The sequence below is a fragment of the Venturia canescens genome, chromosome 8 (assembly GCF_019457755.1).
Source record: "Venturia canescens isolate UGA chromosome 8, ASM1945775v1, whole genome shotgun sequence".
In the NCBI taxonomy this organism is placed as follows: Eukaryota; Metazoa; Arthropoda; class Insecta; order Hymenoptera; family Ichneumonidae; genus Venturia; species Venturia canescens.
Genome location: NC_057428.1, coordinates 21,440,779 through 21,465,896, shown reverse-complemented (window position 1 = coordinate 21,465,896; position 25,118 = coordinate 21,440,779). Strand labels below are relative to the sequence as shown.

At 40.7% G+C, this 25,118-nt stretch overlaps 4 protein-coding genes across 6 annotated transcripts; 2 read left to right on the top strand and 2 right to left on the bottom strand.

Moving 5' to 3' along the window:
• Nucleotides 1-117: 117 nt before the first annotated feature.
• LOC122415018 (saccharopine dehydrogenase-like oxidoreductase) lies at nucleotides 118-3,477 on the top strand. The gene is made up of 9 exons (XM_043426777.1): nucleotides 118-258; nucleotides 372-497; nucleotides 1,069-1,253; nucleotides 1,502-1,677; nucleotides 1,779-2,095; nucleotides 2,230-2,376; nucleotides 2,476-2,566; nucleotides 2,645-2,907; nucleotides 2,989-3,477. Exons 3-9 carry the CDS (start codon nucleotides 1,082-1,084, stop codon nucleotides 3,092-3,094), a joined length of 1,272 nt encoding a protein of 423 aa, XP_043282712.1. The 5' UTR covers nucleotides 118-258; nucleotides 372-497; nucleotides 1,069-1,081; the 3' UTR covers nucleotides 3,095-3,477.
• A 1,525-nt stretch (nucleotides 3,478-5,002) lies between these two features.
• On the top strand, nucleotides 5,003-17,889 carry Pu (GTP cyclohydrolase punch). 2 transcript variants are annotated; one of them, XM_043426779.1, is made up of 6 exons: nucleotides 7,360-7,682; nucleotides 8,424-8,617; nucleotides 10,700-10,909; nucleotides 13,837-14,002; nucleotides 14,111-14,227; nucleotides 16,264-17,889. In XM_043426779.1, exons 2-6 carry the CDS (start codon nucleotides 8,440-8,442, stop codon nucleotides 16,391-16,393), a joined length of 801 nt encoding a protein of 266 aa, XP_043282714.1. In that variant the 5' UTR covers nucleotides 7,360-7,682; nucleotides 8,424-8,439; the 3' UTR covers nucleotides 16,394-17,889. The 2 variants fall into 2 exon arrangements, with proteins under 2 accessions (XP_043282715.1, XP_043282714.1); XM_043426780.1 differs by lacking the exons at nucleotides 7,360-7,682; nucleotides 8,424-8,617 and adding an exon at nucleotides 5,003-5,199.
• A 313-nt stretch (nucleotides 17,890-18,202) lies between these two features.
• LOC122415017 (uncharacterized) lies at nucleotides 18,203-21,649 on the bottom strand. Of its 2 annotated transcripts, XM_043426776.1 has the most exons (6): nucleotides 21,123-21,649; nucleotides 20,359-21,043; nucleotides 19,920-20,250; nucleotides 19,622-19,839; nucleotides 19,325-19,521; nucleotides 18,203-19,120 (listed from the first exon to the last, which is right to left on the bottom strand). In XM_043426776.1, the coding sequence occupies exons 2-6, from the start codon at nucleotides 20,569-20,571 to the stop codon at nucleotides 18,757-18,759; spliced, it is 1,323 nt and encodes a 440-aa protein (XP_043282711.1). In that variant the 5' UTR covers nucleotides 20,572-21,043; nucleotides 21,123-21,649; the 3' UTR covers nucleotides 18,203-18,756. The 2 variants fall into 2 exon arrangements, with proteins under 2 accessions (XP_043282711.1, XP_043282710.1); XM_043426775.1 differs by having other exon boundaries at nucleotides 20,359-21,649.
• Nucleotides 21,650-21,790: 141 nt separating this feature from the next.
• Nucleotides 21,791-24,845, bottom strand: Fib (rRNA 2'-O-methyltransferase fibrillarin). Its single transcript, XM_043426778.1, has 5 exons — nucleotides 24,690-24,845; nucleotides 23,383-23,741; nucleotides 23,120-23,293; nucleotides 22,604-22,849; nucleotides 21,791-22,503 (listed from the first exon to the last, which is right to left on the bottom strand). The coding sequence occupies exons 1-5, from the start codon at nucleotides 24,700-24,702 to the stop codon at nucleotides 22,333-22,335; spliced, it is 963 nt and encodes a 320-aa protein (XP_043282713.1). The 5' UTR covers nucleotides 24,703-24,845; the 3' UTR covers nucleotides 21,791-22,332.
• Between the last annotated feature and the right edge of the window lie 273 nt (nucleotides 24,846-25,118).

Sequence of the window (25,118 nt, the reverse complement as noted above, 5' to 3'; positions counted from 1 at the left end):
AACGTCGACTACGCAGGTCAACAATATTTTGTTACCGCCAATCAACTGGACGATTTTTTGGACTTTGTGAGTCGAAGAAAAGACTATACGCGGGAGCTAGCTGCCCGAGCTGCCGAAAAGCGGTCACCTTTGGGTCACCTCTGTTGATATTTTCATAATACGCAACGATATTTTTTTCGATAATATATTAATGAATTCTTATTGCACGAGCAATATTTTATGAACGTTTCCTATTTTTTGAGCAAACACGCACGATAGGTTGGTTATTTATTGAGGAAGTCGTTGCTGCAAATTGTGGTTTGCGGCACGTGCGGTACATATATTTGTATATATATGGATATACATATATGTATAACGAAGTCCTTCCATAGTGCCTTCCAGCAAACGGACGAAACTACGACGAAACGACGAATATTCATTCGCGCAGTTCTTCAACAGCTGTAGCCGGCACTGACAGCATCGATTCGACGACGAGAATTGCGCAACTTACATACACGGTGCGTAAAGAAAATAGAAATTTTTTAAGAATGCAAATATTTCGCGCAAGCTGACGTCACTGGAGAAAAGACATGGTATATAAAGCGATCAACAAAAGCATATATCATGAATATGTTTTTACACATTCTTTATTTTCTCAATTGTTCGACGATTATTAATGAAATTATGTATACAATCAATCATGATAGGAACACGAATTATACATTTTTTGCCCGTTTAAAGCTTTTTTTCTCCGTTGATGAGTCGTAGAAAAATTGGTCGTGTCGCCAACCTTTTTGGGAACGCAATTTTTATACTGATATTCAAAGGAATTTTAATGTGTCCCAACTAAACCGATCCGTTCACGTATTCCGCGTATTCGCATAGTAACATTTACGTTATTCAAGAACGAATAAGTCCACAATATTGAATAACTCAAACATATAATTGAACTTTGTTCTATAACTGGTATTTTGCAAAACACCTGAAGCAAAATTAAATAACAAACCTGTACAGTGAGGAATAAGACAGAATAAAAAAAACGATATAACTCGTCATCGTATTATTCTATCTCTGGACTTTGGTTGTCAGGAGCTTTTGCAGAATGATGGATTCAAAACTGGACATTTTGATTTTTGGAGCAACTGGCTTCACTGGAAAATATACAGTCAGAGAGGCTGAAAGGTTGTGTAAGGCAAAATCATTTTCTTGGGGAGTGGCAGGTCGGAATGAAGAAGCACTTCGATCTGTGCTTAAAAAGTTTGCTCCAGAATCTGGTAATAATTTTCTACTTGAAAAATTTTCCTCTAATTTAATAGATCTCATTTTATCTCATAATTATCTTTCAATTCAGTAACCACCCAAAATATTTCTGAACAAGTGTACCATTCTGTTGTCTATTAGACTATTATTTAGACAAGATTTAATCATAAACACGTTTTATAGCAATATTTAATATAAAAAACAACTGTTTGATGACGATATATTCAATGCTGATATATCTGTGCTTCTATCTTGAAACCAGAAAATATTCCGATAATCGTGGCGGACATAAAAAATGAAGAATCCTTGAAGAAAATGGCGGAAGGCTGCAAAATTCTTGTAAATTGCTGTGGACCGTACAGATTTTTTGGAGAACCTGTTGTAAAAGCTTGTGTTCAAGCATCGACTCACCATGTAGACATTAGCGGAGAGCCACAGGTTCTTATGACTTGATTAAAATTATGAACTGATGTTATGATAAACTATCGAAATTTGATAATTATCCATTGAACAAATGAGCTATTGTTTACATTTTGTAGTATATGGAACGAATGCAACTGGAATACAACAAAGCGGCGAAGGAAGCTGGTGTTTATGTCATCAGTGCCTGTGGCTTTGACAGTATTCCTTGCGATCTTGGAATTATCTTTACAGAGCAAAAGTTTGGAGGTCAGATAAACAGCGTTGAAACTTATTTGGAAGCTTGGTCAAATGTGAACGTCGGTGGTCCTTCATTGCATTATGGAACATGGGAATCAGCTGTTTACGGACTTGCTCATGCCAATGAATTGCGATCTTTACGTACAAAATTGTTTCCCGAACGACTGCCACAATTAAAACCAAAATTACAGCCAAGGTAAATTTCTGTCTCAAACGCAATTGAAGCATCTGCATTTTGCTCGAAACGTTTTACTACCTCGTTAGATAATAATATAACAACGCACGATACTTCAGTAATACTAACAATGAGTTATTTTTATTTGGGAATAGGGCTGCCATTCATAAGAGCGAAGTGACCAATGGTTGGTCAATACCATTCCCAGGATCCGACAGATCCGTTGCTTTACGTTCCCAAAGATTTTTGTACGAGAACTACAAACAGAGGCCGATTCAGGTTCAAACTTACATGACAATTAAGTACGTATGATTACAGTGATTTGAGACGACGCTTTACCCAAGTATGCTCGAATAAATGGTCCAATGTAATTCAACAACTTTGTCCATTCCTCGATCCAGGTCACTGTTCAGCGTGATGAAAATCGCCATCGTCGGGGCCGTATTTTCTATCATGACGAAATGCAAATGTGGTCAAAATCTGTTGCTCAAGGTCTGTAATGTATCTATTTGAAATAAGACCGAAAACTGAAGGAAAAAATCGTGCTCAACATTAAACCCGAAATTTCAGTATCCAAAATTCTTTTCTGGTGGTATGGCGAGCCACGAAGGTCCCAAAGATGAGGCAATGGAAAATCTACACTTCTCCATAATATTCAAGGCTTCCGGATGGAAAGAGAAACTTGCTGAACCGACCGACGAACACGTTGATCCACCCAACAAAGAAATAGTAACCAAAGTGTCAGGAGTGAATCCTGGTTACGGTGCCACTTGTACAATGCTCCTCTTGTCTGCAATTACGATTCTCAACGAAGCTGATAAAATGCCTGACCAGTGAGTGCTCAATTCCCAAAGGAGATTAAACAAAAAATAAAGTTTTCGAGCATCACGTCAAAGTATGTACTCCGTTTGCAGAGGTGGAGTTCTCAGCCCAGGTGCAGCCTTCGCAAAGACTTCATTGATCGATCGATTGAACGAAAACGGTCTTAAGTTCGAAGTGCTGTCGTCCAACGAAAAGTAGAGGTAACAATGTGCTGATTTCACCAACAATCATCAACCATACGTAAAACCAAAATAAATACCGATGACGAACTCCAACGTTGTTGAGATCAACGATCCGAAATATGTCAGAAAGCGCAAAGTTTTCTTAATGATATTAACAAATGATTTCGAGTTTGTTTTTTTTTGTTTTTTTTTTTTATATATATATAAAAACGTTTAACTCTTTCAAATTTTATACTGTTCGATTTGTACTAATTGTACGCTTTTTTCTATCTATTTTACATACTAAAATAGGGAACATAATATATTAGTACACGATTCAGATTTGTGGGTGTTGAGGAGATTACATTTTGAATCTTGTACCGAATTATAGACGTTATTAATAAATATTGTGCAGCTATATTTTCACATGTTACTCGATCCCAGTACAAAATTGAGTGGCATCGGAAAAAACACATGTGTTTAGACATAAGCGGTAAAACCGCAACTGTCCAAAAAAAAACGATAAATGAATCCTTCGGGGATTTCCTTCGATGATTTATTTCTCGGATAAATCATTGAGGAAACTAACGAGAAAAGACTGCGTTCGTCACTCCAATTTTTGTTTTCTCTTACTTTCTCAGTCATTCGTTCCTCCTCAATGAGAGTTTCGGCATCGAGTACTTCGACATAAAAATACGACAATTCAACTATCTCAAAAGTGGCACAACTGACTTGTTCTAAATAAAAAAAATGACAACAAAAGGAGTCGATCGAATCGTTTCGAAAACGAGGCCTTTGCGTGCGAGACGATTTACCATCCCAATTATTACTCCTAATTAACGTCACTCGCATCAATATCAATATTAAAAGGCACACAAACAATCGTCAAATTCTTTAATTCGATAGAAGAAATGATTTCTGATCTTAACACTTGTGCTGTCAGATTTGAGGTTCTGTACGACGAGGAATAAGGGGAATGGAAAATTTAAAACACGAAACAGTAAAACAGTCCCACTCGTCATGGTGAAAAAAAACAAACGTTAATAACTCACAGTTATACAATATCCTGAACTCGTCAGATCCTTTTTTCATTGTAATAACTTTGCGGATATTTTCCGTTGAACTTTGCAACTTGTAACGTTTCTTACGTCACTATTAATTTATTGATTGCATAATAATAAACAGTAATCATTTAAAGGGGAAGAAATAAAAAAGGTGATCGACTCCGAGTGCGTGCCAGATAAGTTGGATAGTTCACGGTGCATTCTGCACAAACATATGAGACCTTCTGAGGATGCACTTTGATCCGCGCGAGATGCATTGGTGCGTGAAGTTGACACTAGCATCGAAAAATCTGTGGAGCAACGAATTCTTATTCTCTCATCGTTATCTTCGATAAATACTGTAAAAAAAAAATGTCTCTAGATATTCTGATTAATGAGCCGATGTCAAAAATAATTAATCGATTTCGAACCTCGATTATCGAACGAATTAAATTCCCGAGAAGGCCAAAATTTTGTATTAAACACTCGAGCGAACCAGAAGTTGGGAAATTTTTTCAAAAATTCCTAACTCTGTGAGTCGATCGTTGGAATTTCAGTTTTCCCCCTCACCGTCACACCGCCGACCATGAACGAGAAATCCAGCATCGTTGTTGAGACGTCGAAGTAACAGCGAACGAAAGACAGAGATCGAGAGCAAAAAAAAGGAAACTAGGCTCTGCCGAGGCGGAACAAAAGTAGTGATTTTCATGCATATCTGCGTACGATGATAATGTTTCTACACATTTTCCAATGGCGCACAAAAAAACGGTGTTTAATACTAATGGAGGAAAAAACGTGTGCAGAGTCGAGAACACAACGGCGGAACCGCGCGGGGGTGGGGTTCAAAGCCTCGGACATATAAGTACAAGTCTGTGTGGCCTCGTGTCGCTATATAAACCGAGTCGTTGCTCCGAAACTCGGTCCAACTTTCGTCGGCTCTCATTGTCTGATCGCGATCTCACATTGTTCTCATTAAAAAGGGACGAAACGCGAGTGGCTGTGTTGTGAACAGGACGTTCGAATTGGAGGGACGACAGAATGAAGGAAGAAAAGGAGGTGCAGAACGCTCACGTGGAAAATAGAGTAATCGTGAAAAAAGGTCAGCGCAGTTTCTTTCAGTTTTATTATTTCTGGATCTGCTCGCTCAATTTTTTCGTCGCATGTGTCTCTGATTAGCATCTCGAGTACGTGCACACCTTACGATCGTTGTTTCAGAGATTAATTTCTATAATTGTCAAAAAAATAATCGATCCGTCAACCGAGTTTATCGATTGATCTTCCCGGAATCCCACTGGCAAAGCACTCGATTAGAACGATTCCACAGATTCATCCATCGAAATAAAAGTGACACGGGAGAAACGAAGTTCATCGATTACGTTGTTGTGAATGAAGTTTTCTCGACTCGCAACAAGCAAATTTGCATCCAGTCGATGACCCGCGAATAATCGTACTCGACATTATTTTTCAATACAATTAGCAGCGATGACACGGATAAATATATTACGTGTCTTCGGTTACAAAATGATGGAGAGAGTGACGAAGGATGATTTTCAAGGGGCTCGACTCAATGGCTTGGCTAAATATTTTCACTTCTGCTTGAATTTATGAAACGTTACTATGACAAGCTTTATTCGTGACGTAAACTCGTTAATCATCGAACTTCCGGTCGCTTCATCATCTTCTTAATCGTCTGTGTGGCATTTCGTGGGCCTCGAGATAATGATTTATCGTCGCAATCGCAACAAACAAAAATCTTTGGAAATTAATGAAAAGAGTGTGGGTTTGATTTCTCGCTAGTGATTGGAAAAATTCTATTTTTCGTTCGATTCTTATCAATCGCGCTATTCGAACGCTTCTCATTGGAATTATTGGAAATATTTATGAAATCATTGAAACGATTCGAGCCCATTCGTCTCTAAATTCATTTCCCATTCATCTCCTGTCACTGTTATAAAATCATTCAACGAATTCCATTTTTTTTTTCTATAACTCGGTTTACATTTTCCAATGAATATACTCGATAATATTCACGATACCTTCAATTATAAATTACAAAGCATTTCCTGATCCGAATGCCATTAAAAATTCTCAACTCTGGTAAGAATACAGCAAAAAAAAAACAATAAATATGAAAGAATGTTGACGTTGGGAACAAAGATAATGAATAATGGAGCAAAATTCTCGTTCAATTCCTTCGACCTCGACGAACATCGAAGTGGACACGACCAACAATAAATTAATGTCTCGTCAAATTATTCATCGATGTCCAGTTTTAATAAAACAACATCTCTCACCCTTGGAATGGATCTTTCGAGGCAAAAATGAAGGGGGAAAGAATCGGAGAGCTGGGAAAAGGGAGAAAAAAACGAGAGGGGAAAATACGTGTGGAAAAGGTGACGAAGTTAATTGAGGAGGAGGAATCCGCGCAGGGAATCCCTGCCATTGAGCCTGTTCGCTCGTCCTCGTGACGTCAACTTCCAGAGATTCATGCTGACTCGAAATTATCACGTTACACGAATTCTTTATTGCCCTTGGGAAATCCCCAAGGAAATCGACACGATTTTTTTAGTCTCTCCTGACAAGTCTCACAGCGGAATAAAATAATGACTCAAATTCTCCGAGTCTTTATTCTCCTTGAATTCTACGATGAAATTTCACATTTTGGGAAAACTTTACATTAAAATCGATTAGAATGATCTCACAAGTTAATTATATCGACTTCAGGCTCGTGAGAAAATTGTGATCGAAACGACGTGGCTTTGCCCTCTAATATCGCACAGTTTCGTCGACGTCCATAATTTCGTTGATCGAACACAAATTATGCGGAATATCGATTTGCATTATTCATCAGTTTCCTTACGAAAATTTCACTTTAATCGAGCAAACAACATTCGCGAAAAAGAACAAAAGTTCGACTCGAAGTGGGCTCGTCCCAGTTCTATCGGACGTTGAGGCATCTTTCGCAAGTAAACCAAGAATAAATTTCATTCGAAAAATCGAAAAATGCAGTGGCGCGAACGGAAATGTGGAAAAACATTCGAAATTCGACCATCGAAATGTTTCCACAGCCACAAAAGTGGGAAATGAGATGAAACTGAGAGCACGAGTGCTTCGAGTGCCTCGATTTTTCGTCGCATCATGAGAACCAAAGTCGGAGTAAAAAAATCATGAAAATCGGCAAAAGTATAAGATTGGCGCGCGCAAACGACTTTCCCGATGCTCCACGAGCGTGAATGTATATTAAAGAGCGCGCGAACTAGCGAGCGGCACTCGGAACTCGAATTTCGGATAAAACGTTACGCGTCCTGCTACGATTCAGTCTGACGGCGTCACTCGAACGAGAGTGACCTCGTGGCAAGCTCCACTCGTTAGCGACACTGAATTTTTGTCTTATTTTCATTATTCTCCCGGGAAATTCGAATTTTCGTTAATCGGAAACGGAGCGAGGAACAAAGTAATTTTTTTTGTTTCTCATTCGGTCACTAATCGTCTGTCAAAGTGTCGCACTTTGATTTTCATTTAAAACCGGATCAGTGTTTGTTTATGTCAGCGCGAGCATCGAAGAACATCCGACCAATTTTCGTGAGTAATTCTCAATGTTCGATCGCTGTTTTTACTTTTGATTCCTGCTGACGCGTCTTGGAATATTTATAATATCAAACATTTATTTTCATTCAACGTATTTTCGATCAATCGCAAATGGCAAGAAAAAAGAATTGAATGAAATAAAAAGGCACAAAAAACGTTGCGGTTTTCCGGATTTTCAAACTCCCCTTGATCTTTTTGAAGGTTTTATTGGCCTCATAAAGTCAACGAAATATCGAAGCCTCGCGTGAATTAGTTCCGAGGAATTTTCTTACTCTCGATTTCTTAAATTCAAGGATGATCAACTGGTTTCGCTCGAGCTGCGATGCTTGTGTGGATCTAAACCGCGATAGCTGACAATTCCGATTTTTTTATTAGCCTTCGTGTATATTTCAATGGGATCGTTAACACCGCGCGTTCTAATTCCTAGATCTCGATGATCATTCGCCTCGATGCTGCTCGTGCATCGATAAATCCTTGAATTCTCGTCGTTAAAGATCGTCGGACTCGATGAGTCATTAAACCGATTCCCAAATAGCCCGGAGCTGAAATTCAAGACTTTTTAAACGTTTTCGAATAATTATGTCACCGCGAGGCGTTCGCGGACGTAACTTTTCAGATTCGAACGGATCTTTTGCTCGTGAGACTCGAAAAGTGGGAAAATTATCGAATAGACGATAAAACTAATTTAAAAAGCCGTACGAATTCTCAAAAAACGTGATTTACCGGTCAAAACAGAGAGAAAAAAATCGCAATGATGAATGGCTCGAGCACCGGGAACGCGATCGTCGAGGAGGTCGAAACGCGAAAACAGTCTCAAAGTGCTAAAAAGCCAGGACCGCTGAGAACCGTGTCCTGGAACGAGACCGTCGCCGAAGGAGATTTCGAGATACCGGGGACACCGAGGACGCCGAGAACCTCAACGACACCAGGTACAACCCCGCGAAAATACTTCGAGCCTCGAGCCCAAAGCTTTCCTGCCTCCTTTCGATTCCATCACATTTTTCATGAAAAATCGCAAGAAGAAAGCTTTTCTCCCCATTAAAATGACTTCATTTTTTTCCATAAATAACAAAAATTCTATTTTCATCGATAAAAACTCATTTTCCAGCCAAATTCGAATGTTCCTTATCGCCCCAAACAATTGAGGGATTCGCTAAGACATTTTTGAGTTCCCCGCTCGTCGGATGATCCCGCGGGCTAATAATTCAAAGATAAGAATAATCGAGGCTTTGGATACGCAGCCTGTACGGACTTCCGTTGGGGAACCAACGTGTCCGATTCTCCCGAGGATTTAATGCACTTTTGTTATGGGTTTTCTGGGTTAATCGACCACACCGGTCCTGTCTCTCTCCCTCTCTCGACAGGCTCGATCTACCAGAAAGATAAAAAGCGTGAGAAACAAAAGAATATACAGTTAGGAGGAGGACGAGCGGCCACGTCCGGTCTATATAACTGTAGATTCACAAATATCATCGTGTCATTGTGTATGAAAAACGTGCCTGTGATTTTTCTCTTTTTTTCACAGCTGATAGCGATCCTCCGATCGGATAAGAAGCGCGGTGAAAGATAATTCAAAAATCCCCATTTTCGACGGTTCCCTTAACTCGCATTTGCTCCACTTGTAAACAGAAATTTTCAAATCTTTCGACCAGAAACATTTTCGACGATCGTTCATCGGATTCGTGTCTTCATTATTCCCCCCACGGCCGGCGTCAACGGATCGACGAAAAAGTAACCGGAGCTCGAGGAGGCTTCGTATCGCGTGCATCCGAGCGATAACACGGGTTGAAATAGCACCGTGTACAATAGTACAGTGAGAATTACGATAAGGGGAGAAGGCTCGAGAGTGGAAATGGAGAAAAAATCGACGATTCATCAGCGTTCAAAGTCGATCGGTTATGGAGAACGACAGAGACCGCGCCGAGCGTGTTTTCTCGCTGCTCACGCCCGCGGCGCGTTCTTGTTTCGATTCTCTCAATCGCTACTTCCATTTTATTGTGTTATGGAGACAAAAAGATGAGGACAACAGCGTCTCTGCTGGGAAGAACGGCCGATTATTTTATCTGAGTTGGTGTTTTCGTATTTCCATTTTGTCACGATTTCCAAAACAACAGTTCCAAGCGTGATTATCCAAAATGCTCGAAAAGCCTTCGAGAGAAAATCAGGACTTTTCAGAGCACGGAAAACGTCGCCCTCGTTTTCGTTTCGCCGTTTTCCGTGTCACTCGAAACGTTATCATTGGGAAGACTTGTCGTCCGGGGTCGTGACACGCGATAATAGACGATCTGTGAATCACTTAAGCTCGTTCAACTCGCTCCAGTGTTTTCGTCACCGTTTAAAAAACCATTTTTCTTCGATATTTCTCTTTCATTTCGATTAGAAATATCCGTGACAATATCAACGTTGTTTGACGAGCCAATTTGTTTTTTAGTTCTCTCATATTTTCCGCGATTTTTCCAAGCAAAATATCCGGATAAATTCCCCAATTTTTACCTCCCTGGAACGACAACTGCCCTCAAAATCGCGTGGTCGTCGCATACGCGCTGGTTCAAGTAAAAGGGAAAATTCGTTGCACCCGAGGGAACTGTGCACGCTACTGATACCGTTCGAGGATCGCTATATCGCGGTTCAAGGCGAAATCAATACGAGAAGCTCTTTCGCCACCCGCTACGCGAGAACGCGACGCGCTTTGACATTGTACAAGTGAAGAAATGCGACTGAGTCCTCGTAGCGTTTTTTTTCCGAGCGCGGCTTCGACTTTCCGATCAATTCGTAATCAACGATTCACGTGATCTCTCTCTCTCTCTCGGATTCACTCGTCCGGATGCGGAGGAGGCTGCGACTTTTGGGCTCCATTTTACAGTAGAATTGGGCTCGTCCGATGAGGAGTTTCAATAGTTTCGTGACGCGCGTGATTTGAGAATCCGCGCAAATTATTGCCCGAGCAGCTTCATCATTTCTTCTCCGTTTTCGTATCGACGGCTGATTTTATCTCCTCGCTTATATTTCAGGACACGAAAAATGCACTTTCCATCACGATCTCGAACTGGATCATCGCCCACCAACGAGGGAAGCTCTCCTGCCCGAGATGTCGCGAAGTTACAGACTTCTGCTCGGCTCCCTCGGCGAGGATCCGGACCGCCAGGGACTCCTTAAGACTCCTGAACGAGCTGCGAAGGCGATGCTTTTCTTCACGAAAGGCTACGACCAGAGTATCGATGGTGAGTCGTCCAAAGCCTTTTTCCTTTCGACCTTCGTTCAACTCCCTCAATTTTATTTATATTTTCCTATTTAAGGTAGTTTTTATCGACTTCTTATCAATATCGGGTTGTAGCAAACAAAATTCGAACGGCGAGTGACACAATTATTGTAAAAACAGAGCTCTATTTATTCAGCTTCGAGGAGCGATCGTGATCGATGAGCACGAATTCGCGAATGACGTTTCTCTTACCGCACTGCCATTTGCCACATGCGACTAACTCAAACTCACTCGGTGAATTTCACGGCCAACTCGTGCGCGCGAGAGCTCAGTGAATGTATGAAAGTAAATCTGGAACAGGATTACGACTTTGCTATTGGAGTGATCGTTTTTTACTCTCTTTTCCGTCGCTCCTCCGGAGCACTCGTGCGCGAGGCGCGTGCCTTTTGCCGCGCCATCGTTGCACCATTGTTTGCACGGAATTTTTCGCCCCTTCTTGGCACCAATCGCCATTCCCGTTTATCTATTTCTTAGTTCCGCTGCGGGCAATTTCGATCGACGCTGTTCACAGAATATCGAGCAGCAATTTTTCCCAGCGCTCGAGCCAAAAGTTGCAATTTCGATTTGATTTTGTCTCGCCTCGAAATTCCAAGGCTTTGAGGAGCTTCCGCGGACTCGTGGCCGAGCATCGAAGAATTTTTCGAAGTTCGGAAACCTTTATCGAGTCGAGAGTGCGTTGGTCATACGTTTCAAAAGCGCGAAAAGACTTTTTTCGATCCAGTAAGCTGGTAGGAATTTGAGGAGAATAATAAAAAGTGTGGGCGAACGACTGCATGCACTTTATTTTGAGAAAGAAATCTTTTATCGGTCCGTATAATTTGCAGCCTCTCGGGAGAGCGTTTTTGCGCCCTCTCGAGCACTTTTCCCTCTCACACGCGCGCTCACACAAGCGAGCGCGAGGACACGTACGCAGAATCGTAGAAAATCCGTGTTAAAGGAACTCGGGAGTTCGTGAGCAGCCAAGACCAACTGGGAATAAGGCAAAGCTTTTCATATAAATGGAGCTCGGGCAAGGGGGAGGAAAAGAGTGTAGCGAGAGAATACTCGACTCGAGTAAAATCCTTCTTTTCATCCATTAATTTCCACGTCCCTATGTTTTATTCCATTTTTCTTCCAAGATTCTACTTCTCTTCGGTTCTCTCCACCCTGTCGTAATTCCCTCCATTCATTCCCAATGGCAAATTAATTCACCGCGAGATTTCTCGCATTCTGACTTCCATTCGATACCCTCTTGCCTGCTTCTCTTCTCAGAGATTCCCAGAAAAATAAAAAAAGCGTTTCTCTTTCCTTTTCCTCCGTGATTGTGGCCAGCTGCGCTGTTGGACCGGAAGTGTAGCATCTTGTTTATAATTCCGATGAAAAAATGACAGACGCATGGGCGTTTACCCTTTAGCCTTTGGAATATTGAGCGAGGCAGTTGATTTCACCCGTTGGAGGAGCAATAAACCAATTACAAAGTTTCAACGAGCCGAGCAAAACGACGGATACAAGGATCGAGGTAGTGTCGAAGGGAAATAATAAAGAGGCTGGTGGAAGATGCGTCGGCGGCTAATAGAATTTCAGATCAATTAAATTCATCTCGCGCAATCCTTGTTATTCGATCGAAGAGAAAAATAGCTTGAGCCAGGTGGAAGGAAAGAGAGAAAAGGGAGTGAAAATTGGCAATTTATTTTTTCAAGTGCCTTGACCACTCGCTTCCCCATTGTTTCCACCGAGTCCGGACTTTTCTTCAATTTCACCGAAAAGTCAGTACTTTACGCACAAAGGTTTCCTTGACAACGAGATTGAATGAGAGAAAGAGAGAGAGAGAAAAAGCGAGAAAATGTGAGCGACGAGCGAGAGCTCAGAATTCTCTTGCTCAGGAAAGAACAGAACATCCTGTCCCTCCGGTATAAATTGCTATGGGACAGAGAACACATGCAGGACGACGTAGAGAAAGGGCGTCGAGAGTGCGCGGGGGTGGGCGAGGTGGCTGAGCACTCAACGACACAATCGTGAACACCCACAGCATCAAGTAGGTCAATATTGCGGGTGAATCGCTGCTGGGCAAGCTGCACACGAAGCAGCAGCATTTCAAAGCTCGTACAACCCTCATACATCATGTGCCACAACCCTGTTGAAGCTAAGCTACTTTGAGAGAAATCGAAGAAGGCTTTTCGAGTGGCTAAAGTTAATTAGATGAAATTAAACCTTTCAATTGAATTGAAACACTCTCTGATAGAGATAAAATCATTGCTTTTCGAGGAGAGTGATAATTTCAGTATTTTTAGGAGGGCTGAAAAAAATTATGAAAATTACAACCTAAGGTAGCTCATGCACGAAATGATTTTATTAAGAAAGTCTTGAAATTTAGACAGAGTTTAAGTGCCTAGTCGATTGCCACGCTTATCAAATTTCACAGGATTGTAGGGACTGTGGGTAAAAAATCGTTCATCTTTCCACGCGAGGAATGAACGCCTCTCACAAAGTTTATGAAAAATTAACACAATAACAATGAAGTATATATAATAGAAGGTTTGCAAAAAGATTCGAGACGATTGTCTTACTAGTAACAAAGATACATTAGGTAACCTCGCATTTGCTTATTTCGGCATTTTGTTTCTTCTTGGCTTGACCCAATTCTGTCATAGTCTGTTTATCGTCCACTTCCTTTTGTGATTTCTCTCCAATGCGACTTTTTGCATTAAAAATTCGAGTATTTTCGCCAGGGACGAAATTTCTTTACAATTTCGAATTAATAACTCTGACGTTAACTTAAAGTGATTACATCTTTAATTAGAGAATAATCGATGAAATTTAAACAGCCATAAAATACGATCCTTCGCGAGCACGATCTATCTTAATTGATTAAGTTCCATCGGAAAGATTTGATTTTATTCTTTTCGACAGATATAATAAACGATGCAGTTTTCGACGAGGACCACGACGAGATGGTGGTTGTTAAGGACATTGAGATGTTTTCCATGTGCGAGCATCACTTGGTACCCTTTTATGGCAAAGTTTCAATCGGTTATTTGCCCTGCAAGAAAATATTGGGGCTCAGCAAGTTGGCCAGGTAAGAAGATCGTCGGGAAGCTCGATCGGGTGAATTTCCAAGTGAAATAAAACTCTCAATCGAGAATTGGAACTTAATTTCCTTTTTGGTCAATTATTCTTCTTGCAGAATCGTGGAGATCTTCAGTCGACGTCTCCAGGTCCAAGAACGATTGACCAAGCAGATTGCGATCGCCGTGACGAAAGCCGTTCAACCAGCAGGAGTCGCGGTCGTTGTGGAAGGAGTGTAAGTTTACTACTTTGATCCCCGGACTCGATTTTTACTCGCTGTTCAATAATTTGCCATTTTTCCAGTTTAATTCACGTCCCAACAGCGCTGCTCGAACCCCCTTTTTTATTTTTTTTTTTCACGCAAAGGTGTTCTTGCGTTACAATGAGATTGATACGCGAATGATAAAAATATTGAACTCGATGCCGGTTCGAAAAGTGGCCCGTATCGTAAGCGGTAACTCGAACCACCGCGCAGCAAAGCATCCACGATGCTGCGGTTCCGATTCGTTGCACTGTGAATTGCGTTGAGCAATTTTTGCCTCGCAAGGATCTCTATCTCTTGCTCGAATGTAACGCACGATATAAAATATCCAATGCCCGGTTTATACATTATAAATCTACATGTTGCTCTATAACATTATAATTAAGCCATAGTTTATGACAGCAGTTTGCCGACCTTGTGCCAATAATTTGCTGAATCAGGAATTTTCGCATTCTCGCATGCTCGCTCTCAGAGTTGACGCACAACGCGACGCATGTATTTTGTAGTTACACGTACTCGTATACCGTTAATTATTATCAATCGTTCACGTAACGTTTCTCGTCCTTCGTCCCCTGCTTTTGTTTTCTTTTATTACTCGATCAATGCTCATTTTTCATTCCATTTTACATTCGTTTTCATACATTTTTTATCACTCTAATTCTTACTCGTTATTTCGTGCATTTTTCAACGATTTTTTACCGACAGACTCGAGCGAATCGGTCGTCAATCTCGCGACGAAAAACCACCGATCAATCATCAAATATGACGAGCAAAAATGTTTTGTTTGAAAGCAAAATATTATTTGTACTCTCGCGATAAAGCTTATCGGAGCTCGATGGAAATTGGCCTCGATATGACGCCCCGATTTTTGCATCACGACCCCCGCGGAAACGGTCGTCGATCGGATCATCGCTTGCTCTCTTTTCTAAACGTCTTAACCCCGTGACCTCCGGGGGAGATGAATTTTTAATAATTGAAGAAAATAAAAGAGCTCCTGCCATAGCTTTGTGATATCGCCTCGAGCGAAGCTCGCGAGCCTATGCTCATGATAATCGTTGAAAAAACCTGCCCTACGCAAACCGTCGATCCCCGTAAAATTGATAATGACGAATATGCTGAGCGATGGAAATGGAGCAAAAAACAGGGCGATTAAGATTGCACTCGTAATAGAAAATCTTGTTCACGATGAGAGTTAACAGAGCAGTTAAAATTCTTGGACACTTTAGATACGAGATGAAATAATGCAATTCGCGCATTTCGAATTGTGCTGAATCGCATATTAATTTTCAGACTACAAATATACCCGGGTCATTGTCGTTTTTTGTTTCTCTTTGCGCCCGACATTGTAGAATTCGTTTGGCTTCTTTGCTTCGCGAATGCTGCTTCTCCCTCAAATTTCGTAACCGATGAAATCGAGCTCTAAACGTATCCAGCATTTATAATTGTACTCTCGTGAATGTGTATCACCTTCGACGATGCGGTGTGTCTCGCTAACTCGAGAAAGTCAACGAAGCACGACCGACCTCCACGAAACTCGACAAAAAGCCTTTCGAGGTTTTTCCGCACGAGGGTGTCTCTCATTATTATGTATTTTATGTACGCGTTTTAACGCTCAACTTTGGTCAAACGTAAATGTTAAGTTGCGTCAGATCTCTTCGAGCCTCGAGGCTCCTTCGTTTCTCCATTTATCCGCATACACACTCTTATATGTTAAACAGCGATCTTGTCATATCGAAATGATTAACGGTCGAGAATTTCTAATGATTTTATAAACGCGCGTTTTGACCTTATGTTATTTTTTTTTTTCTTCCGAGCTCGAGCGCTGGTCCACCGACTCATTCGCGCAGATCCGTTGCTCAAGATCAACGCTGCTGACTATTTTTATTTCAAAATCGATTTCGAAAGGATTTTTCCATCTTCCATCAATCTTTGCGAACAGACCATTTGGAGAAATGACTAATTTCATTTTCAAACAATTCACTCTACATTTTTGTCGCTTTTGTTCACAGGCACATGTGCATGGTCATGAGAGGGGTGCAGAAGATAAACAGCAAGACCGTCACGTCAACGATGCTCGGTGTTTTCCGCGACGATCCAAAAACCCGCGAGGAGTTTCTCAACCTGGTGCATTCGAAGTAGAGGAGAGCGAGGAGGAATTCAGGTTTTGGGCGCGAAAACCTGGCGCTGTTTGAGGGACTGTCTGACGCGGAGAAAAACCCCCCTCGCAAGGCCTCGCTCATCGGAAATTATCAGTAGACAGGCGCAATTCGTTTCAACCCGAACGACCGAGGGGATACGAAGTTACGAAATCGTAAAAAATCATCGTTTCGGAAATGGAAAACTTTTGGAAATTCGGTGGGTCGCAAGCGTTCCGGATAACTGCTAAACGTGTGACACGATGACAATAAACGACCCTCTCGGGAATATTTACGAAAGCAAAGCGCGATCGATCGTTTTGTTGTCGAGAATACAGAAAATTGGTCAAATAATTGATTTAAAAACGCTGAGCGCAGCTACACATCCGGAAATAATACGCAGAAATTAATCGCGATTTTCGACAGCCACGAATTTCGTGATATTTCTACAACAAAAATTGAAGATTTCAGTACCTCGGTGAAAAAATAAGAGGCCAAATCCGCCCAATCTATTTTGGATATAAAAATGATATTTTCAGTCGATTTTTGTACAAAGTATACAGAAGAATAATTTTTTAACAATTGCATATTCAATTTCACGTTTTTCACCGAGGTAAAGAAAATTTTCAACCTTTTCTTTCACTCGTTCGTTACAATTTGGTCTCCCGAGTACAATTTTATTCGAAGATCAAGCACAGTAAAATTTTCATTATTCCAGTACCGAGAATCGGTGTGGTGTAATCGACCGACGACCATCGCGGTCATTCAGACTTCGAATCAGCGTCGACGAAACAAGTAGCTCTTTGCTCCTGACAATCGTGTCGGTGCGATTAATCGAGTCGGTCGTTACACGTTACATAAAAACGGAATGCGAAGTTCTCTCTCCCTTTTTTTAATTGCACGTGCACTGGACATTCGTTTACGTGCGTGATTCATTTTCCCCCCGACGAAAGCGTGAGTCGCGAGCATTTAAGAGTAGTCGATAGGAAAAATTGCACGATTTAAGGTAATAATGAACGTGCGACTCTCGAATTACTGTTTCGAGATTCGACGAGCGGACACGCGCTTTGTTTTCGTAAATTTATTGCGAGATGAAAATTGAAGGGACTCGAAAATAGAAAACTTGAAGAATCAGAATGATGATTAGAGAGGAAAAATTAACAAGATAAAAACGATCGAATGCGCTTATTGAAACGAGTCGTGAATCATGATAGAATCCGATGAATCCGAGGCTCGTGAAAGTATGTGTTTATGGGGCCGAAATTCCGGAGTGTTTCGCGAGCCAGCCATTCGCAAACACTCCGTTCATCGTGCCTTTGTGATCATTCGCTCTTCCGTTGTTAATTGTTTGTTTTATATACAAATTAATTTACCCGTTATTAATGTGTACACGTTGAAAATGATTATAATTCATTTTCATCGTTGAATATTACAATGAATATAAGCGCAGACGAATCAGAGATTTGTTTCGTCCGATTCACATTGTGCTCAGAGCATTGATTTCATTTCTCTCAGAATACTTTTTTTGTACATTTTTCCCTGTGGCGATCAACCGCCTTTCGAAAGTTCAATGCTCCACGTGAATTTAAATTCGATCGCCGCCAACATCCGTTTTAGTCTTTCCCGGGTAACATTCTTTTGTTGAATTATTTTTTTTTCACTCTTAAAGCAAAAAACCGTAGCAGCAAGAATAGTATATTACACACCTAGGGAGTGAAATTAGACCACCTCAAACCGCGTGCTTATCACCCTCGCCTTCGGCTCGGGTGACAATTCTGCCCGCGGTTTGAGGTGGTCTAATTTCACTCCCGTGGAGTGTATACGATTTTTCTGTCCGACGCAGGCGGAATGCGGCAACTTCGGCCCGCGCAGCGGGCCGAAAGTTGCCACTTTCCGCCCGGAGGGCTGAAAACAAATTTATTTCGAGGACGCTGGAGAGCACGAATTACTTTTGCAGCTGCGATCGCTCTCAGCTTCTTGAACGCAAATTCGCCTGATCCAATACACTCGTGTACAGCGACGTCGAATTTCTGGGAACAAAATGATGTTGCCTCATTGAATGACCTTTTTTTTCGCTTCTTTCTCTTTCGTCGGAATTGACAGAAACGAAATAATGTTGACCGATTTTTCGAATGAATTTATTGGAATGTTCCGTTTTAATATCTTCGAGATTTTGTTTCATGAGAAATCAGTGAGAAAAAATATCTAATGATTTTAAAAAACAAGCTAATGACGAGAAAAAGGTTCGAAATATTTATGATATACTTTGTGACGATATTATTATGTATATTATACATCTATATATATATATATATATAAATTAAATTTATATTTTGAAAGCTCGCACGTCGCTCATTTGAGATCACCTCATCCTAGTTTTTTCACGCAGATCGAGTTTTCGGGCCTTTTCAACTTTGTGCGAGTGCCTGCTCGATTTCTCGATGTACTTCCGGAAACGCAAATCCCCGAAGCTTCAGCCTGATGCAGAAGAAACACCATGCTATTGTCGCTCGTGATCGAGGATTTTTTTTGCTTAGAACCAAGCCTGTGAGTTCCGTTCGATGCTGTTCGGCCACCGCAACAAATGATCTCTTGTTCCGGTACGGAGGTCACGTTCGACCGGGTTCGAACAGTTCCTTGGGTCGATTGCGTCCCGTTTGTCGATGTTCTGACACCTCGCGGCGTCCAATTGTCACGTGTGCTTTTCGGGAAACAAGGCATCATTGTTTCGCTGGAAAAAGAAAAAATGGCGCGTTCTCGTCAAGCTTGTGATGACAAATGGTTTTAAAATTCTGCAAAACAGAATTTATGAACAAGTAGTTCCGAAAAATTTTCTATCGATATTGCTACTTTGAAAAGTAACATTGTTAAAGTTTATGCGAGATTCTTGAACGCGGTCTTCGTTACGAATAATCCTGGAGTCTCTTTGACTCACTTAGCATTTACAGGCGATGGAGGTGGACGACAAGGCGAATAGCAGGACACTGGTGGACACTTCAAAACTTTGAGAGTCTCGGCATTGAGGGAAGAAACTCCTCGGAGTAAAGCACGCTGGATAGCATTCTCATAATCAGTTCTCTCTCTTATAATCCTCTCGTTTTCTTTCCTCAAACGAACGACCTCAGATTCGAGCTACGAAAAGATCAAACGATTATGAAGTAATTTGCAATTCGCTCACAATCACTGAAAATATGAAATTTGGTGCACGAAGAGTGAAAAATCAACCACTCACATCCGACGAACGTTTGATATCTTTGGTCTTTCCAGATTGTACACCGACGTCCGTTGTGCTTGGATAATCGATTTGTCGCATGCCTGATATCCCGGAAGATTGTTGACCTGGACCGGAAGTAGATTTGTCCTGAGGATATTTTTCTTGGATATCGGGCAATCGTTGACCAATTGCTCCAGACGTGGCGGCTGCTGAATCGAGGGGTCTTTGATCGTAAGCTGAAAATAGTGATTTTAAAAATACCATCATCATCGACGAAGATTATTTTCAACGCTTGTTCTCAGCTGGAAAAACTTACCAGAAGCACCTAATTGGGTTCCACTGTGTCCGTCCTGAGTCCTGATTTGCCCGGATTGCTCTCCTATTTGAGCACCAGATTTGGAGCCCACCCGAACTCCGGATTGAGTTTTAATCCCTCCAGCTTGATCTCCGAATTGAGCATCAGATCGATCCATTTGGGCACCAGGTTTCGCTCCAGATTTAACTCCCCTTTGAGCCTCCGAAGTCCCGGCAGCATTTTCATCCCCTTCGGGTGAACCGGCCAAGGAAGGAACACCGGACACTCGTTTGTGAGATGATTGTGTCTTGGAGGAGGAACTCTGAATCATTTCACTGCTTTTCTGAATGTTCTACAAGCGTCCCGACGAAAATTTGGTTCATTCGATCATTCAATTGACTCGTGCTTAATGCTCGTGACTGGATGAATATTAAAATTTGTCAAGTGAAAATCATCTGACCTCCGCCAAAACCTTCTCGACAGCAATTTTAGACAATTCGGTCTCGTTCAGCTTTGCTTTCAAACCGGCGATTTCAGCGTCCTTCGACACGATTTCATTCGATCGTGAAAGAAGTTCACGACGCAAATTGTCGAGATCAGTTTTAGCCGCGTCGAGGCGCACCTGTACGAGGTTCGTCCAATTTTGGACCTTTCCCATAATGTCGACGATCATCAACTTCTCAGACCGGTGGAAGAAATCAAACGTATTCACGTGTTTTTTTTTTTATGAAAAATGTAAACGTCATTGATAACGGCGATTCCGGATTATTTTGTTTTAGATGAGCGACCCACTTAATCGAGCAATGGATGAAGATTAAATAAAGTCCAGATATTTGACAGAGGCAAAGACGAAATGCGATTAATGCAAACGAAAAAGTGGTCAAGTCACTCATCTATCGCCGTTCGAATAAAAAATAATGATTAGCATTGAGCTTCTTTCTATATCCAGTTTACTGTTCAATCGTGGCTTGGCTCGTCGTGCAGTTTCAAGAGAACAATCGTGTCATTTTGTTTTTTAATCGCTCGTGGCTGTTGGCTCAACCTTTAAATCGTGATCAAAGTTCTCCCCCAAGGATGCCAATGCTTTTTCAGCCTCCTGAAGATTGTGGATCACGTAGTCGATCATTTCGTTCACTCTCTTGTCCCTGTGAATCGGTGTAATGAAATAATCACGAGGAAACCTCATTCACGAGGCGTTTTTCGTCATAACGATAAATTCGTTACCCTGCAATCTTATCTTCAGGCTGAGAGCTCCCTTCCTCGAGAATAGACTGAATTTCTTCTTCAGCTTCCGGTTCTACTCTCGAGGATTTCGAAGTGACAGGAGTTACTTTTGGATCAGTAGCATCCGTGGCAGGTTTATCAACGCTCGCGCTAGATTTGCTTTTCGAATCGGCTCCACCCGTCAGTCTCTCGTGACTTCTCATTTTTGCATAACTACCCCGTTGTGACATTCTCGCTGGACTTTTTTCAAATTTACCAGGATTTCCGGAAATATTTTCGTTTCCTGAGCAAATCAAGAAAATAACGTTCAAATCAACAATATGAAGTTCGATTGTATATTTCGTCGAGCCCTCACCTCTCTTCGACATATTTGTTGTTATTATTTCTTCAACACTTAATAATTTCGCTTATTTTTATTCAAATTTAGACTGAATTTAAGGAAAGTTTTCCATGAAAGTTGACATTTTTAGGGTGCATTTGTTTCTGCAATTTCCAAGGCCCACCTTTGGATAGCAAAAATATATAAGTATCCTTTGGTAAGTGATTTTTTACCACAGCTTTCTTAATTAGTCTCAGAAAACTATTTCTTCCGAGGTATTAGGGTCTGATAAAAATATTAATGTATTTCTCTGCACAGAGAAAATAATCACGACGTGAATGCTGGTCGATTATAAACCATGCACATATATATTGTTTCCATATGTATGTACATATATAATGATGAAAACATTCGTAATTGCATTAATGTCTTAACAGTGTTTTATTATGAAATTGAAATTAGAATAATTTTGTTTCTTTCTGCTTTTCCGACGGTTTCATCATCGTGAAGAATGTCCGGTAATCGAGTTTCCCCAAATTTTTCATACAACAAAACTTTTTGTTTTTAGTTTGTCCTTTCGACGATACGTGATCTTTGTATTTATTATTAATACGGGGAATTATTTGTAACACTGTATCACAACTGTACAGTTTCGATCGATGCGCACATATAGAAATTGGAAATGTCGCGATCAATAAGACTCGCGAATTAAAACTGTCGCAATCATAAAAAAAAAAAATTGCAAAAAAAAAAAACATTACAAAATCGCGGAATACCGATATTACTTTCGTCAAACTCGTTTTTCTTCTTCTTCTTTAGAAATTCAAGTATGAAAAATATGGATTTAAAGTGGAAGAACTAGTCACTAAATAGATTTTTAACGTAGTTTTCTCAAGCTGCTACTTTGGGCGGTGGCCTGAAACATCCTACGACGACTGCGTGATCTCTTTCATATGGCTCAAGGGTTATCTGCTCCTGGGGCTTCAGCTTATCGGCTACAAGTTTCTTCACTTCTGCGGCGAATACGGCTTCGGGTTGTGCCGTCGAATCTATACAACTCGCCTGCGAATCAAATAAACATAAATACACGAAATCAACAATGTTCTTGTATGTTTGCAACGGAGTAGGGAGTTTGCTACTATTTAAAAGTGACAGAACTCACCTTAATCGAGATGACAAAATGTCCACCATTTTTTAGGAAATATTGTGAGTTCAAGGCGACAATTCTCGCTTGATCGGGTTGTGCGACATCGGCAAATACTGTGTCGACCATACCGACCAACATTCTGTATTTATGGGGATGTCTCGCGTCCTCGATTATGGGTATAATATTCGTTCTCTTTTTCGCTACGTTTATGAGATCTCGGCCGGATCTGTGGGAGAATTCTACCGCGTAGACCAATCCCTCCTAGAGAAATAATTTGAAACACACATGCACAAAATTAGGACAAATAATATCATTGAGATTTGTAACTAAAAATATAGTTTTTGAATTTGTAACGACCTTGGGGAATCGACCGAAAATAATCTCGAGTGAATTACGCCAGAGCCGTGTTTTTTATCGCATCACTTCGACACCAAGTAGACAAGAATTGAATCTGCCTGGCTCTAATGTATGCTTTGAAGATTTATCGCAATTTGAATTACTTTTTTCATTTAGAAACATCGATAAACTTACCGGACCAACAACGTCAGCTACGTGTGAAACTGTTGTACCAGAAGCTGCACCAAGGTACAATACTTTGCTGCCTGGTGGCATGTGAATTTGATCAACACCGCCGAGTATTGCGGCGGCCAATTTCGACCTGAAGGGATTCCATACTCTGTATTCAATTTTTTCTCCATTGTCACCCTACAAAATAAAAGCAAGACCAAAATTAGGCCAATTCCTTCCAGTTATAAATTGGTAAACGAGCCAAAAGATTTTGCAAAAAGTCTGACCTCGACACTGATTCTCTTCTCCCCATAAACTTCCGATCCAGGCACCAAATTTAAAGTGACTAAAGCATCTTCTTTTCCTCTAGCAATGAAAACACCTTCGTGACGATGAGGTTCAATTACTACTGTTTTTCCACCTTTAAATCCACCTCCTCCACGTCCTCCTCTTCCTCCTCCTCGTCCACCACGACCTCTTGGAGTTCCACGACCTCCGCTACCCCCCGATCCACCTCGGCCTCCTCTAAAGCCTCCTCCTCCGCTTCCACCGCGACCACCTCCACGTCCACCAAATCCACCACTTCCTCCCCTTCCGCCGCTTCCTCTGCCGCCTCTAAAACCGCCACCACCAGCAGGTGAGAATCCTGTGAAGTATTGTGAAGAAGTTAAAGGCTTGTTAATTCTCTGAATGAACAAAAAGTTTCTAGATTTGGAAGAAGCTTGGCTATAACCATAATTTCTCTATCCCTGTGAGATATAAATTTCGACTCAATTTCCAATCAAAGTATTTGAGATCAGATGCAGTATAAACTTTATTGTGTTATAAACTAAGTATAAACATAGCTCTAGCAATAGGATTCAGTGGATAGAAATATAATTTATTGATTTTCTCAATGATTATTAATTTTATTTTTTCAATTAGAATAAAAGTTTATTAATATTTGTCCTTCATTTAATATTGGAATATTAAGATATCCGTATGATAAATAATACGAAGCCTAGATATGCAATTTACTCAATTCATATCCAGTTTAGGTACAACAAGGTATATTTCTTATATTATACTGTAACAAATATTGCAAATCCAGAAAAAAATCGGATTTGTCTTCCGGTAAATGCAACACTTGCAACTTATTATTGCATTACTTCGACACCATGCTGGAAAAAAACAACCAACCTGGCTCTAATGTATGCTTTTCAACTCAAAGTATATGAAATTATGCATATTGTCGAAAATTCCGTTGCAATGATTTTTTGTTTGTACAATAACTTGTTCCACGTGTACCGCTACACGTGAATTTGACCGTTTAAGCAACGAATGATGGAGTTTTACAATAATTATAACATAAAGATGCAATGATGAAAGTGCATAGCAATAGCAAATTTTTCGGAGTTTTTTTTTTAAATAAAATCTAAATACGCTAATTATTTCTCTATTCGTTTCAATAAATTTGATAACATTTGGATAGGTTATGTTCATCAACGAGGTGCGGGACGCCGCTCCATTCAATTGCTGAGACTACGAAAATAATCGATAAAATCATGATTTCCGGGGTAATAATTTTTTTTTTATCGATTAAAACTTTAATTACCTGGTCTTCCCATTATATGATCGACACTTTATCTTGAATCGTTTAAAACTATCACAAATTATAAGTCGTAAAAGAAATCAGCCGCACGTGTGCGCCGCGGACGCGGATACTCGCGGAAGTTCGAAAAGCGCGTTAGTTCCGGCTGCGTTTACACTTCGAGACATCTCGAAGTCGAACAATGTCGTTGCGTTAGATTTTCAATTATTTTAAAACACTTTCTGGAAGTAAATATTTAACGAGTAATTTAGCAATAATAAAAATCTCTATTTCAGTAAAATGGACACTGTCTAGATTGAAATAAAAACATAATGAAATAATTAAATCTCATTAAAACGCTGAGAAAACCGGAAGTTCCGTGTATTTTTGTTACTAATCTGAAGAAAAGTCCCTAGACTGATGAATACGTTTTATTTTCATATTCATTCTTTT

Bases quoted from the DNA above. Each gene is read 5' to 3' on its own strand.
- LOC122415017 (XM_043426775.1), bottom strand. From the start codon at position 20,571: ATGATCGTCGACATTATGGGAAAGGTCCAAAATTGGACGAACCTCGTA. The intron at 19,522-19,621 runs GTGAGTGGTTGA...ATCTTTTCGTAG, and splicing joins ATATCAAACGTTCGTCGGAT to CTCGAATCTGAGGTCGTTCG. The intron at 19,121-19,324 runs GTGAGTCAAAGA...TTCTTTTTCCAG, and splicing joins CCATCGCCTGTAAATGCTAA to CGAAACAATGATGCCTTGTT.
- Pu (XM_043426779.1), top strand. From the start codon at position 8,440: ATGATGAATGGCTCGAGCACCGGGAACGCGATCGTCGAGGAGGTCGAA. The intron at 14,003-14,110 runs GTAAGAAGATCG...TTCTTCTTGCAG, and splicing joins GGGCTCAGCAAGTTGGCCAG to AATCGTGGAGATCTTCAGTC. The intron at 14,228-16,263 runs GTAAGTTTACTA...TTTTGTTCACAG, and splicing joins GCGGTCGTTGTGGAAGGAGT to GCACATGTGCATGGTCATGA.
- Fib (XM_043426778.1), bottom strand. The intron at 23,294-23,382 runs GTCAGACTTTTT...TTTATTTTGTAG, and splicing joins AGAAGAGAATCAGTGTCGAG to GGTGACAATGGAGAAAAAAT. The intron at 22,850-23,119 runs GTAAGTTTATCG...TTATTTCTCTAG, and splicing joins TAGCTGACGTTGTTGGTCCG to GAGGGATTGGTCTACGCGGT.
- LOC122415018 (XM_043426777.1), top strand. From the start codon at position 1,082: ATGATGGATTCAAAACTGGACATTTTGATTTTTGGAGCAACTGGCTTC. The intron at 1,678-1,778 runs GTTCTTATGACT...TACATTTTGTAG, and splicing joins ACATTAGCGGAGAGCCACAG to TATATGGAACGAATGCAACT. The intron at 2,908-2,988 runs GTGAGTGCTCAA...CTCCGTTTGCAG, and splicing joins GCTGATAAAATGCCTGACCA to AGGTGGAGTTCTCAGCCCAG.